The sequence below is a fragment of the Pipra filicauda genome, unplaced genomic scaffold, assembly GCF_003945595.2.
Source record: "Pipra filicauda isolate LSUMZ 115617 unplaced genomic scaffold, ASM394559v2 scaffold219_size1829416_pilon, whole genome shotgun sequence".
Taxonomy (NCBI): domain Eukaryota; kingdom Metazoa; phylum Chordata; class Aves; order Passeriformes; family Pipridae; genus Pipra; species Pipra filicauda.
This window is the reverse complement of record NW_024104331.1, coordinates 212958-227246: the sequence shown is the minus strand read 5'-3', so window position 1 is coordinate 227246 and position 14289 is coordinate 212958. Positions and strand designations below refer to the sequence as shown.

The window sequence follows — 14289 nt, the reverse complement described above, 5'->3', positions numbered from 1 at the left end:
AAACTGAGTCACAGAGGGGAAAGCAGGGACAGATGCGCTGTTGTCACCCCCCTGTCCCCGCTGGGACTCCCCAGAGCAGGAGGTTGATTTAAAAACGGGGGTTTTCCATCACCTATGAGCTCTGCCTCTCCGAGGGGGAGCTCGTCCAGACTCCACCCTCACTTTCCGCAGCCCCAGCCGACAGGCCCCCAGCGAGCACCCAAGAGTCCAAGACCCCTGGATTTCGGGACAGCTCATGGAAACACAGCTTGGGAAAAGCAGCGTGGGGGGGAAACCCCCTCCTCCTCAGCCCCTCTCCCGGGGGACACGGGCCCAGCGTCACCCCGGGGGCCGTGCACGCCCATCCCCACCCCCGTGGGACCCCCTGGGACAGCGTCAGGACGAGGAGCCCGGCCAAGCCCGGGGGGTTCTCCCCCCCACAGCCCCGCCATGCACCGCGGCAGCCCGGGGACGGTGGCGTGTCCCCGCGCTTTGAAGGCTCAGCCGCCACGCCGAGCCTGGCAGCCGGCGGGCAGAGCTAACCTTCAGGGGGTGACGGGGAGAGGCGACTGCGGGATGGAGGGGTGGAGGGATGCAGGGATGGATGGATACAGCCACCACGCTGCAGCCCCTGCTGCGCCCGCCATCCACCCAGCCACCTTCCCAAGGTGGATGCAGGAGAACCATCCCTTTTTTCCCTCCTTGCCTCCAAGTTGCCCGGCTCGCCAGGCAGCCGAGGAGCGCAGCCCAGCCCAGCTGCCGGCGGAGCTGCGGATACATGCATTTAAATCACTTATATCTTTACTTTCTCCTGCACTGGCTGTGAGATGGGCTTTTTTTTGCATGCGTAATTAGGGGGTGGAACAGATGGCGGAGGGTTCGTTTAAAGTAATGCATCCATTAAAATAACCTTCGCTGTCGGGGACTGCGCTCTGACAGGGGCCTGTTTCACCGGGGGCGGTGGGGAGGGTAGGGGGGGGCTTTGTTTGGCGAGGAGGGGGGTGTTGGACTTTTGGAAGGGGGCCGGAGCGCGCATTCCCTCTGGGATGCATCATCCCAGACCGTGGGATGAAGGATACGCCAAGCTGTGTTGCCACGGATGGGTTGTGCATGGGAGCCAGGGCCAAACCGGGACCAAACTGGGGGCAAACTGGGGTTGAAGTGGTACCCTCCAGGGCTCAGTTTCCATAGCAATATGATGGCAGTGACATGGTGGGGACGCAAAGCCCAGGCTGGGGAGGATGCCAACAGTCCTCGCGGCGGGCACAGTCCTCCCGGGTACCCTGGGGTACCCCATCCAGAGCTGTCCCTCACAGGGACCGTGCCCACCCCTGTCCCCCAGCCACCAGAGACTCCAAAACCAGCTGGAGGAGGACATTGCCACGCAGCACCAGCCGCCTCTCCTGTTTCAAACCCCGGGTTCCCGGGAGAGGCAGGAGGGCTTTGTTCAGGCACCAGAGGAGCGGAGGCCAGAGAAAGCAGGAGTGCCCTGCCAGCTCTTGTGTTTCACTCCCAAGGAATGCCGGGGAGGGGAGGGGAACTCTGCTCCCCCCCCTTCCCGCCCCGTTGGGCTCCCAGCCCGGCTGCAGGGTGCTGGGGCTGGGAGGAAGAGGAGGGATGAAGGATGGGGAGGCGGGCGTCGCGCGGATGCCGCGGTGCCACCACGTGCGGCCGGGGCTGGCAGCGGGTGGGCTGGGGAAGGGGGGGACACATGGTGACACACACCCCCAGGGTGACACGGCCATGCAGAGCCCCACGCCAGCTCGGCTGGAGCAAATAATTCCAGGCAAGAGCTGCTGAGAAAATATCACACCCCTGTCTGGGAGGAAAGGAGGAGCCCCTGCGGGTAACCCCCTAAATTTGGGGGGATCCAGAGAGGCCGGGGAAGGGGGTGGGGAAGGGCAAAAGCAGCAGCGACGCCAGAGCCACCCAAGCGTGTTCAAATATTTAGTGTGCACTTGCGAAGGTGCTTCTGCTGCCTTTAGGGCATCGCTTCGTTGGAAGCACTGGAGAGGTGGGAACTGGGGGGATGGGGAGCAAATGCCAGGGATTTGCTGTGAGGGGGGTGTCTCTCTTTTCCAGCTGGGCTGGGAGGGCCAAGGCACACGGAGCACAGGAAGGGCTGGGACAAGCTCAGCTTCGCCCTAAGCCTGGCCCCTGGCTCACCGCCCCCTCCCCAGCCACAGCCCTTAGACCCCATGGGACACATCTTTCCATCCTCCTCCTCCTCCTCCTTCTCCTCCTCCTCTTCCTCCAGCCCCTCTGCGCCTCGCCAGTTCCCCACACTCCCACTCGTCAGCGCCATGGGGTGTCCCCAAGCACCGTGGTGGCCCAGGGGACAGCCAGCGGCTGTGGCAACGTGGCACGTGACGCCGATGGCAGAGGTGCTGTGCCGGGGGCGGCGATGGCAGGCGAGGGACCGAGGGGACATGCGGGATAGCAGGGCTGGGGACCACCGGAGAGACGCCAACAGCCCCGAGGGGATCGCAGCAGGACACAGATCACAGGGTGACAGGGCTCCCCAGAGCAGCCAGGGGAGAAGGCCCTCCGGCTTTCCCACCCCAGCCCCACGGACGCGCCGAGGAGGAGCCGCTGTGGCGGCACAACGCGGGACGCTGGGTTTCACCCCGTCCCCACGCCGTCCCCCGGCCGCAGAGCCCCTGCCCCACCACCCCCACTCCCACTTCCTGCTCCCAAACACTCCCCCGGCTCGCCCCTGCCCTCTCACCTGCTGTCACCTCCCCATCACACGCCACGCTCCCCCCTTCGCCTCCGCGGGCGCTTCACCCGCTCCCTTCGGTGCCCCCCGAACACCATGAGCTCTTCCCGCTCCCCAGCCAACAATCCGCCGGGAAAAACCGGTCCCAAAAACCTTCCCCACATCCGCGCCAGCTCTGCGGGTCTGGGGGGGCCGCGGCCGGCCCCCCGCTCGCCAAGAACAATAGCGCCTTGTTCCAGCCCGGCTCCGTCCTCTCCTCCCTGGGCAAAGCCCTGGCCACTCTCACCTCTACGTTCCTCTCGCTGTTTCCCAGCTCCCTCCTGCCAAATCCCCGCTCCCGAGTGCTTCTCCTCCCCGCGGGTCCATATTAAGCTACATTCTCCTTTCAGCTGGGTGGAAAACAGCAGTAATAACCATGTGGAGAGAGCCGTGCCCCCCACCTCCACTTCCCTCCCACTTTGGGGTTCAAATTTCATTTCAGCAAAAAAGCTTCCCCCGCCTCCAATTTCTTCCCCCAAACCGAGTCGCTGTCGTCGCGTCTGATCTCGGCAGGGGCCGTATGGATGCTCAGCTCCTCCTGGTTCAGGATCTGCTGCCAATCTGGACCTCGCAAACTGGTTCTCACACAGCTCCCGCCTAGCACCTCCCTCCCAGCAGTTATTGTCCCTCCTCAGCCACCGGGACCCAGCTCTCTCCCCGTCACCCTGCTCTGCTGTCACCCTGCCACCCTGTTCCACTGTCACCCTGCTCCTCAGCCACCCTTCTCCCTGCCACCCTGTTCCACTGTCACCCTGTTCCACTGTCACCTTGCTCCTCTGCAACCCTGCTCTACTGTCACCCTCATTCCCTGCCACCCCACTCCCTACCACCCTGTTCCCCTCTGACCCTACTCTGTGACCCTGTTCCCCTGTCACCCCACTGCCTGCCACCATGCCCTCCTGTCACCCCTTCCCAGTGCCATCCCTGCTCCCCGTGCCCCTCATCCAGCGCTGCACAAGGCACCACACTCCCCTCCCACCCCTCCTTCTGCCCGGGCACATCCACCCCAAACCAAACCACTGACTTTGCCAGGCAAGATTTATTCCCGGCGAATTCCCGGGGGGCCAGCGGGGCTGGCAGCTGGCGGGGAGCAGAGAGTCCCTGCTGCCTCCAGCCCGGCAGCCTCCCTCTTTCCCGCAGCTGAGGAGCTCATCTCCCTCGCCCAAGGCGCTCCATCCTCCTCCAGATATTTTAGGCCCAGGTTTTGCGAGGAATGTTCAGGCGCCGAGCCCAAGCCGATGCGCTGAAGTCAGCAGGAGGCGAAGAGCGAGGAGGGAAGAGGGAAGAGTGTACGTGGGGCTCGGGGCCCCAGGGGCGGCAGCGGCGACACAGGGATGGGATGGGATGGGATGGGATGGGATGGGATGGGATGGGATGGGATGGGATGGGATGGCGTGCTGCTCCCTCTGCCTGGAGCTGGTTTAGCTGTGGGAAGGGCAGAGGTTGGAGCTGGCGGATGCCAGAGCTGCTTTGCACTCCTTCCCAGAGGATCAATACCACATTTTGCCACTCCCCTGTCTCCCCGCCTCGTGCCAGGCCAGGCTGCACCAGCGCTCACCCACTGGCACAGTGGGATTTGGAACAGGGAGGGGGTGCCCAACACTGTTTCTTTCACTGGGAGAGGAAGGAGGTGCTTTCACCAGGGCGGAGTGTCCCCTGCCAACACCTGCACAGACCTACCTTAACTCCCAGGATCTGCATGGCAGCCTCATCCCTGTACATCAAACCCTGCACACCAACACCAATCCCTGTCCACACAGCAAACCCTGTACACCAAACCCTGCCAGCACACCAAAACCTGCACACCAAACCCTGCACACCAACCCCTGCACACCAGTCCCTGTCCATGCACCAAACCCTGCACACCAAACCCTGCCTGCACACCAAATCCCTTCTGTGCACACCAAACCCTGCACATCAATCCCTGCCTGCACACCAAACCCTGCCTGTACACCAGTCCTTACACACCAATCCCTTCCTGCACACCAAACTCTGCCTGCACACCAAATCCCTTCTGTGCACACCAAACCTTGTTTGTTATACCAAACCCTGCACATCCAACCCGGCACACCAAACCTTGCCTGTACACCAAACCCTGTCTGTACACCATACCCTGCACACCAAACCTTGTTCATTACACCAAACCCTGCACACCCAACCCTGCACACCAAACCCTGCACACCAAACCTTGTTCATTATACCAAACCCTGCACACCAAACCCTGCCCGCACACCAAGCCCCACCTGCACACCAAACCTGTCCACACGCCCTACCTGCACAGGAAGCTCTGCCTGCACACCAAACGGTGCCCGCATACCCAAACTCTCCCCGCGCACGTGCCAACAGCTCCCGCTCACACCCCCCCTCCCTGCGCTCACCCCGCTGACCCCCTGCACCCCCAAACACCCCCATGACCCACCCACCGCCACCCTGGCACCGTGGCCGCTCATCCCCGCTCCCGAGCCCGGCTGGGTGTCCGGGGGGTTTCTCCCGGGTGCCGAGGGAGTCCCCGGCGTGGCGGCACACGCCAGCCCCTGTCACGGCCTCGCTGGCACGGCGCGCCCGGCGTGCTCCGACAGGTGAGCCCCGGGGGCAGCGTTCCTGCCTGGGCCGGCAACTGTCCCCACCGGGCAGCCGGTTTGCCGGCATGTTCCTTCCCAGCACGTCCCTCCCCTCCTTCCCTCCATATCCAGCCTCCCTCGGCCGGAGAAAGGGGGGAGCCGACAGATTTTAATGAGCTCCCCGGAGGCATCGCTCCGCACCCCCCCATCCTCCCGCCTCTTCCCGCGCCCGGGAACCGATGCTCTGAAACACAACCCTCGGTGGCAAGCCTGGAAAAAAACCACAGGGCACATTTCCTCCCTTCCGTCCCCCCCCCCCCATCCCCCTTCCTTTTCCCTTCCCTCCTCGCCTCCCCCAGCTTTTTTTTGCTCTCCTGCCGATGCCAAAGACCCAGCCGGGCTCTTGTGCTTTCACTCGCAGCTGCAGCTGCCGATTTTCGCTGTAAGCCCTTGTGCCTAGAAGGCCCAGAGCGAGGGATTCTGGGACGCGGTGATTGAAGACAGCACCAGCACGGAGACCATTGCTCAGACTTTCCCTGTCTGTCGCCCCAACGCTCAACCCACAGAGAGGGAGGGAAAGAAAAAAGAAAAAAAAAAAAAAAAAAAGAAAGAAAAAAGGGAAAAAAAAAAAAAAAAAAAAGAAAAAGAAAAGATGGAGAGGGAAGAGGAAAAAAAAAAAAAAAAAACCACCGGACTGGCGCTCGCCCCTTCCCACCCACGCCGAGGGCACGCTCTGCTGTGCTGGCACTGAGCACCCGGGCAGGCAGCACATGGGGACGGGGTGAGCCCCCCAGGCCTGTGACACCCCGGTGAACTCCGAGTCCAGCACCAAATCCCACCAGGAGCGCGCTGGATCCCTCTCACTGCACAGCCTGCTGCACATCACCCTGAAAACTCCCAGTGGGGAGCTGAGCGCAGCCCAGTTGCTTCCCTTCTGTGTTATTTTTTAAGGGAAATAACGTTAAGGCAGCTTTTGAGCCACTGTCTGCGGCACAGGGTGAGCATTGGGGTGCGGGCGTGAGGGGAGGTCACACCGAGCACGGGGCCGGGTCGCCATGGGAAGCTGAGCGCTCACCCCGGCACTGGGACTGCCAGGATGCACCCTGGAGCCAGCAAACACCCTGGGAACATGTCACCATGTCCCCTCCGCATTTAGAACCCCCTCGAGGAACGAGGTCCGCAGCACCCTGGGTGTCCAGACATGCCTGGGAAGGTCCCACGGGATCAAATCCCTGCCCTCCAGCACGCGCAAGGCAGCGCTCAGCATGTGCCCCGAGGCAGAGCGGGAGCAACTCCAGCCCGGACGGATGCGCGGTGGGGAGTGGGGGAGCCGGGCTGTGACCCCACAGACCCCCGTGCCGGTGAGAGGAGGGGGTGTGCCGAGCATCCCCCGGCCAGCTGAGCCCCGGCGCCCCCAGAACCACCCCCGGCACCGCCGGCTCCCCGAGGACCATGTCCGGACCACACGGCGCATCCCAGCCCCGAAGTTTGGCGGGCGGCGGGGCTGGGGAGGGGACGGCAGCGGAGGCGGGGGGGGGGACACACATCTGCGACGCATTCAGGGGCCATCCCGCATCCGGGCAGCCCGGCCACAGCCCGGCATCCAGCCGGCCGGCCCCGGGGGGGGAACGCTGCCATATCGCCAGGCAAAAAAATCCCCCCCACATCCCTCCCGCTCCTGTTACCGAGCCCGGAAGAAGGAAACAGCCCTCCCCACCGCTGCCCTGTTTACCAAGAGCTGGTTCCAAGCACTCGGGAGAATAGCAGGAGCATTTCAAGGCCCTGTTTCCACTCGGCTGACACACACTATTTATAGAAGCCCACAATTCTCCCAGAGCTTTCCTCGGGATCTCAGCAGAAATAGCCTGCCCCGGGTCTCTGCTGCCTCCTCTAAGGAGGCCAGGGCAGCGCCGGCCCCCCCAGGCTTCCCGTAACCTTCCATGGGCTTCCATGGCTTCTCCTCCGCCGGCCAGCCCCGCTCCCGGCGTGTCCTTGGCTACCCCGTCCCTGCCACGGTGCCAACCTTTCTCCCCCAAACCATCTCCACCTCCTGCCCGACCGGCTCCCGGCGGGCGCGCGGTGGCTCCGGCCGGTGCCCGGGAGGGAACCGGGGCTGGGGTTGCCGGGCTGTCAGCGGGGGGGACACGGCACAACCCGGGCGAAAGCCACCTCCCGCCTGACTGCATCGGAGCGCGGCGGAGCCCCGGGGGACTCGCACCGGGGATGGAGTTGGCCTATTCAGGTTACAGAGACATGGCAGAGCGGAATTTGGCGCCGCGCCATCCCTTCTCCAGCCCCCCCCCACCCCCACTCCGCCCTCCTCTTCCCCCCGCGCTCCCCACCACCACCACCACCCTCCCCTGCAAATTCCACAGCCCAGCAGGAGAAGCCAGTGTAAGGGGACACCTGGGGGGGCGAGGAAAGGCGGGGAGGCTTGGGAGGGGGGCCCCCGATTCAGACCACGGGGCCCAGTTCGGACCACGCGCCCCCCTCCCCCGGTTCGGACCACGCCGGCGCCAGGGTGGGCAAGCGAGCGGGGCAGGATCCGTGCCCGCCGCCCCGGGGGTTCGCTTCTGCTCTCTGTCACGCCAGGATAAATCTGGAGTGACTCCACCGCGCGCTGTGGCACACAATGAGCTCACCCCGCCGCTTTTGGGGGGCTCTCCTGGCAGCCACGGGCCGAGGGGGCTGGATGAACGAGGCCACTCGGTCGTGGGCACAGCCACGTCGTCCCCCCCACAGCACGTAAACAAGCAGGGACCCAGGTGTCTCCACCTGCGAGGGCCTTGGGGACACCAAACACATCCCCGAGGTGGGCAGAGGGTCTGGCGTCACCGTGACCCCCGTGGGGCGACTCCAGCCCCCGCCAAAGCCATCGCGGTCCCCCGTGGTCCCCATCACAAGCACCGAGGGGCCGCGCGGGGGGGGGGGGGGGGGATGGTGGTGTTAAATCAGCTGATCGATAAAAACAAATCAGAGGGGGGATGACAGGCACCGGAGTGACAACCGCTCGCCGAGCCCCGCGCCACAGACCTCGCAACTTCACCGGCGGGGCTGGGGGGGAGCCCCCCGCGCCCCCCGCGTCCCCCTCACCCCCACCCCCCCCCGGGGCTGCCCCTCGAGGGCCAGCCCGCCGCTCCCGGGGCCAGGCTGCCAGGGGAAGGGGGTGGGATGCTGTGCCCCGGGGGGTCCCCATGTCCCCCGGGGAGCCCCCCTAACCCCCAGCGCTGTTGACAGGCTCTGCCTTCTAGTGGCCGGAGCCGGCTCTGACAGCTGTCACTCACCGCTCGCACCCGGGGGGGGTGAAGAGGCGGGGGGGGGTGTCCAGGGGGAGGCGGCCGAACTCGTGGACATGGCAGCCCCCCTTGCAACGGGGGGCTCGCCCCGGGCTTCCCCCCTCCCCCCCGCACGCCCCTCCCCGCCCCAAGTGCCATTAAACTCCGGCAATTTGGCACCAACTCGCCGCGCAACTTCAGCGGAGGGGACGGCGCGGGGGGGGGACACACACACACACGCGCGACACGCCGCCTCCTCCCCCCCCCTCCCGCTCTGCCCAAAGGGGGTGTCCCGTGTGTCCTCCCCCCTCCCAGCCCCACACAAAGGCGGGGGTCCCCGGTACTCACCCGCCGGCTCCTGCGCTCCGCGCCCCTCGGAGCCCGCCCGCTTGGGGAGGCTCCTGCCGCCCGCCGGGGCTGCGTCCTGACCGGCCGCGGGGGTCCCGGAGCCCTCGGCACCGCTCGCCACCTTCAACGAGAGCATTTCCAGCGCCTCCTGCTCACATTCTCCCCAGGCAACTCCGCTCCTGCCAGCCCGCCCCCTCCTCCGTCCCCTGCCTGCTCTTTCCTCCTTCCCTCTCCCCCCCCCTCCACCCCTCTATTTTATTTTTTCCGGGATTTTCTCTCCCCTCTACCGCTCAGCTTATTTTTTTCCCTTTTTTTTCCCCCTTTTTTTCTCTCCCCCTATTTTTCTCCCTTTTTTTCCCCCCTTTTTTTTTTTCCTCCTCGTTTTTTTTTTTTTCTCGCTCCCCCCCCCCCCGTCGCCTCTCACACACACACAAAAGGCAGCGGAGCGGGAGGCGGAGGGGAACCGACCTCCCCTCTGCGCCGCCGCCGCTCGCCGCCTGCGGAAAGCAAAGAAGAACACAGCGCAGCATAGCCCTGGCTGGCCGCTGCTCCCCCACCTTCCTCCTCCTCCTCCCCCCCCTCCATCCTCCTCCTTCCTCCTCTCCTCCTCCTCCTCCTCCTCCACCACCTCCTCCCTCTCTCTTGCCTTCTGCCGCTCCCGGCTTTGTGGGGGCTGGGATAAAAGGGGGGGAGCAGAGCCGGCGGCCAGGCGCGCCCAGCCCCTCGCTCCTCTCTCCGTGCGCGGCGGGGACCGCGGCTCCGCTTCGCTCCGCTGTCAGCGGCACGGCCAGCATCCGGCACCCCGGGGAGCCGTGCAGCACCGCCGGGGCATGCCGGGCCTTGTAGTCCTTCCTTTTCCCCCCCCTCTTTTTTTTCCCCTCCTTCCTTTTCTCTCCCCCCCCACCCCTTTTTTTTTTGTTTTTCCTCTCTCTCTCCTCCCAGTCGCTGCGAAGCGCGCAGGGAGGGGCGCAAATGGGCGCGCGGCCGTTGCGCGCCGCGCTGGGAGAGAGGGGGGGGGGTACTTCCAGAGAGGGGAGAGTTTGGTGGGGGGCACCCCGAGGGGAGGGTAACACCCCCACCCCCGAGATTCCCCCCCCCCTCCCCCCGAGGTCCCAGTGGGATGCGCGGGGCATTGCTGCCCTCTCCCGGGTTGCACCCGCACTGCGCACCCCCTCCTTAGGGATGCAGGATTTGGGGATACACCTCCCCCCCCCTCTACGGCCCCCCCTCACAATCCGGGGTGCGCCTCATCACCCTCTCCAACTCAGCACCCCTGAGCCCTCACAAACCCCTACGGAGCCAGGTATCCCCACGGAGCCAAGCACCTCCTTTTTTCCTTTGCCTCCCCCCCCTTTTAACTCTTTTTTTTGTTTTTTTTTTTGTTTTTTTTTTTAAAACTAAAGCTCTGTCTGAGGCCTGGAAACATCTCTGCTGTTAGCTAACTCCCTGCTCCTCCAATTTATTTGAGATGCAGTGCTGCGTCCCCTCTTGGCCATGTCCCAGAGGGAATGCCAGGAGGGAAGGTGGTGACCCAGACCGCTCAGGACACGGTGGCAGAGCAGGGAGCTGCCCCCCCAGCTCCTTGATCACCCCATAACCTTCCTCCCCATGGCTCCATGGAACATCCCCCCGGCATCAAGTCTCCCTCGCTGTTAATGTTCCCGGAGCCGGGTAGACACAATATAATTAAAGCAGATAATACCGGTGATGTTTGTTATGACATCGTGTTTTTGTGAGTGACGAGTGAAGGGTTAACTCCAGGGAATTGGGAATATTGCCTGGCTGCTAATAACACGTGAGTCATCGATGGAATAACACATGGGTGCAGGGAGAGACACAGCACCTGGCTCCACAGCAGCCCTCTGCCTGCGTGGGGCAGCTTGGGCTTGGATGTGTGTTTTTGGATCAACAGGCAGCCAGGGGGGAATCCATGCTCTGGATGCATCCTGGGCACCCCAGTTTCACTGCTCAAACGGGAGGAACTGGTGAGCTGGGGTCAGGCTGAGAGTGGCCTTCCAGCAGGGACCTGCTGCAGCTGGAAAGGTGTCAGCTCCGTCCCCTCCACGCGCCCCAGCGGGATCGGCAGGGCTGGATTTAGGGCTGGATTTGGGACTGGCTGGACTCTGCACACCCCGGATAAGGATGGGGCATGGACTGCATCGCTCCTGGGAGCGGAGCAGAGAGGAGGCCTGGGCTCCAGCCCGGTCAGCAGAGGAATCTGCACACGCAGACAGGATCGCTGCAATTGCTGGTGGCTGAGTGAGCAACTTTGCAGGCTTCCTCGTCCCCTCGCCCTGAATGTCAGCTTTGAATTTTCTTGCTATTTTTAGGGATGGTTCAAAGAAAAAAAAAAAAAAAAAACACCGAGGAGGATCCCTCCCTTCTCGCCTTGCAGGGCTCTGAGCCCCATGAATATTGCAAGGCTGTGGATCACTGTACCTGTGCAGGGATGAGGGGAGTGGGACAGAGGGACGGGGCAGGGAAGAGAGAGAGGTCGTGCAAAAAACATGACATTGCAAACGGAATGGGTTAGAATGTAAAAGATTTATTAATTTAATCCGAAGCATTAAAAGGTCATGTATTAATCAAAGAGATGCTTAAAACTGTCAAAGTCCTTTGTCAGGTTTGAAGTGCATCTCTATAGTTATCATAAAATATATATATCAGTCTGGCATGGAGCCCTGGGCAGGGCTGGAGGAGGATGAGGAGGAAAATGAGGCGCTTCACAGTGGGATGGACACCCCCATCCCAGCCCTGCCAGGCTCCTGTGGGTGCCCAGCAGCCCCAGGCTTAGCTGGGTACCTTGTGGGTCACCCCACTTGTCCCCAGGCCTGGGTTTGTCCCCCCTCAAGTCAGGCTTGTGCCCTGCAGTGTCTTTGGGGTTGTTTTTGGGATCTGGATTTGGGGTAGAGATGGGTGTGATGGGGTTGGGAGTGGGGTCCCCCATGCATCCCCATGGGCACAGGTGGCTCGTGGCCATGGCAGGGGACATGGGGGTGGGTGAGCTGTGCCCGTGCCTCTCGTGTCACAACCCCGCGGGTGCTCAGCCCTGCCAGCATCTCTTTGCAGCTGGGGAGGTGGGTGGCGGAGGCGGGTCCCCAGGGCCACCCGGGTCACCCGGGCACCCTGTCCCCTCTCCCAGCCAAGTGCTGTGTCAGCAGCGTTGGCGTGGACTTACGCTACCATCTAGTGGCTGCTTTGCCGAGCCGGGGCCACCGCTGTCCCCGGCTCAGCCCGTGTCCCCGCACCCCGCGACCCACCCCCCTTCCCAAACCCGAGGGGCGAAGCCACCCCCGTGGCCAGGATCAGGAGGACCTGCCTGGGTTTGTCCCCTCAAAGCTGGGGTTGGCTTGGCTGGAGGGTGGTGGCAGTTGTCACCCGAAAAGCCACCAGCTCCCTGGGGTGGGAGCAGGGGGTTTGGGGGCAGGGGGGCGGTGTGGGGGAGATCTGGGGTGCGCGGGGACAGGGGGCCGAGGGTACAGCGAAAGGTGTTTGATGCTTTGCTGGGATACAGGAGTTGCACCGTCCAGGGACCCCAATGGGATTTGGGGAGGGGGGGGTCCTGCCCCCCCGACGTCTGTGAAGGGTTTGAGCCAGACAGATTTTACCTCCATAAATGTAACTGCGGCAGAAGAGCCCCATTTATCCCTGAATTCCAGCCTCAGGCTGCCCCGGAGCAGCAGCAAAACCATCCCAGATTTCTCCCAATAAAGCAATTTCCGAGCAGCCCCGTGCCCGGCAGAGCAGGGCTCCCGCTGTGCCCCCTCCCCATCGCCTGTGTCTGCGCTGTCACCTGACCGTCCCCACGCCTAAGAAACCTCCGTCCCCAAATCCTGCTGCTTCCCCACTGCTGTCACAGATGCTGCTGTTGTCGGAGCACAGCTCTTCCCAATTATCTGTTGTTTTTCCACGGAAAAAAAAGGTGTCCCCTCCCAGCGACTGGTGCTGAGCTGCTGGGTGACTGCAGATAAATCCATCTGTGCCTCAGTTTCCCCTCTGGGGACACAGCCCCCGCAGGCCTGGACCAGCAGGCTCAAGCCTGGTCAAGCCTAAACCCACATTTTTGGCCATTTTCCACTGTTGTCTGGCCATCGCTGCCGCGGAGACGTGGCTCCGATCCACGACCCAGGAGCTCTGCGGGCTCTGCCAGTCCCCGGGGAGCCGGGGCCGAGGGGGACAGGGGCAAACCCCCGCCCTGCTGCGGGTAGGCACGGCCACGAGGGTCCCCAGCAGCACCTCGGGGTCGAGGGGACCCCCGGGGAGGGGTGGCAGTGCCGCGGCTCCCCCGTGCCAGGGTCTGCGGCGCCGGCCATCTGCGGCGGGCTCGCAGCTGCGCCCACCGCGCTCCTGGCACAGGGTGGGCACGCCGGCTCCAGAGCCCCCCGCCGGGAGCTCCCACCGTGGGCCCGGCCTGGCACGGTGCTGGCAGAGCAGCCGTCCGGAGCTGGGCACCATGGGGATGGGGGGCCTGGGGAGCAGGGGGGGACCTGGTGATGCTGGATCAACCCCCGGGGGCAGGGAAGGCGGTGCTGAGCTGCTCTGGCTCCTCTCTGAAGGTGCTGCAGCTGTGACGCCACAGGGATGCAGCCAGGAGGGGAAGAGCCCCCCCAGCTTTGCCCTCCCCCAGCACCCACAGCCGCCTTCCCGTTAAGCCCCCAGGCCGAGCTGTGCAGCAAAAATGAGCCTGCAGCACCTCCGGGGGGGGGGGGGGGGTCCCAGCCTCCTTCCCCACCTCCCCATCGCTCCTGGCTCCGGGGCTGACCCTGCTGGGAGCTGCAGGGGCTCTGTGAAGGGTGACCCCGGGAGTGGGGGTGTGGCCGTGCCCCCCAGCAGTTGTCCCTCCACCCCTGATCGATGCAGCCCAGCATTAACATAAAATCGATGCCCCCTCTCCTGCCCAGCCTGCAGTCACCCCGCAGCAAAACCCTTTAACCCCTTCGCCCCTCCTGGGGCACCCACGTAGGGAGAGGGGGGAGGGACAGGATGGGGGTCCCTCCCTTCAGCCCGTCCATGCAGGTCCCTGCAACCTCGGGCCCCACCCGCTGTCCCCGAGAGCTTTCACACTCACGACACCGAAGGGGAAAACTGGGGACAGGCTCTGGTGACATGGCCGTGGTTGCCCGGGGATTGTGGTGGCACAACCGCATGGAAAAGCACGTGGCTGAATCCACGTGGATCCCCGGGGCGCGGCAGGGTCAGCACAAACCATCTGCCTCCGCCCTGACCCGCTCCTGCCACCGGGACTGCTGGGGACAAGGGACCTTGGCTGGGGACATGGCGGGGTGGCATCACTTCCAGTCGGGAGCCGGACAGAAGAGGGTGGGATCAGCCCCTCTGAATGCCCAAGCAGGCAGGAACGGGCAGGGGT

At 64.1% G+C, this 14289-nt stretch overlaps 1 protein-coding gene across 3 annotated transcripts in view; it reads right to left on the bottom strand.

Moving 5' to 3' along the window:
* The window catches only part of AHDC1 (AT-hook DNA binding motif containing 1), a 50982-nt gene extending 41302 nt beyond the window's left edge, over nucleotides 1–9680 (bottom strand). The window contains exons 1-2 of one of the 3 annotated variants that reach the window (XM_039381230.1): nucleotides 9568–9680; nucleotides 8922–9042 (exon numbers count right to left, since the gene is read on the bottom strand). Coding sequence is in view for 1 of the 3 variants with exons in the window: in XM_027740157.2 (XP_027595958.1) it covers nucleotides 2985–3174 (190 nt within the window). In the remaining 2 variants the exon portion in view is untranslated. Of the gene's footprint in view, nucleotides 1–2984; nucleotides 3338–8921; nucleotides 9043–9389; nucleotides 9431–9567 lie in introns of those variants that run through there. The other 2 variants (XM_039381231.1, XM_027740157.2) reach the window with 2 other exon arrangements.
* Nucleotides 9681–14289: the final 4609 nt, after the last annotated feature.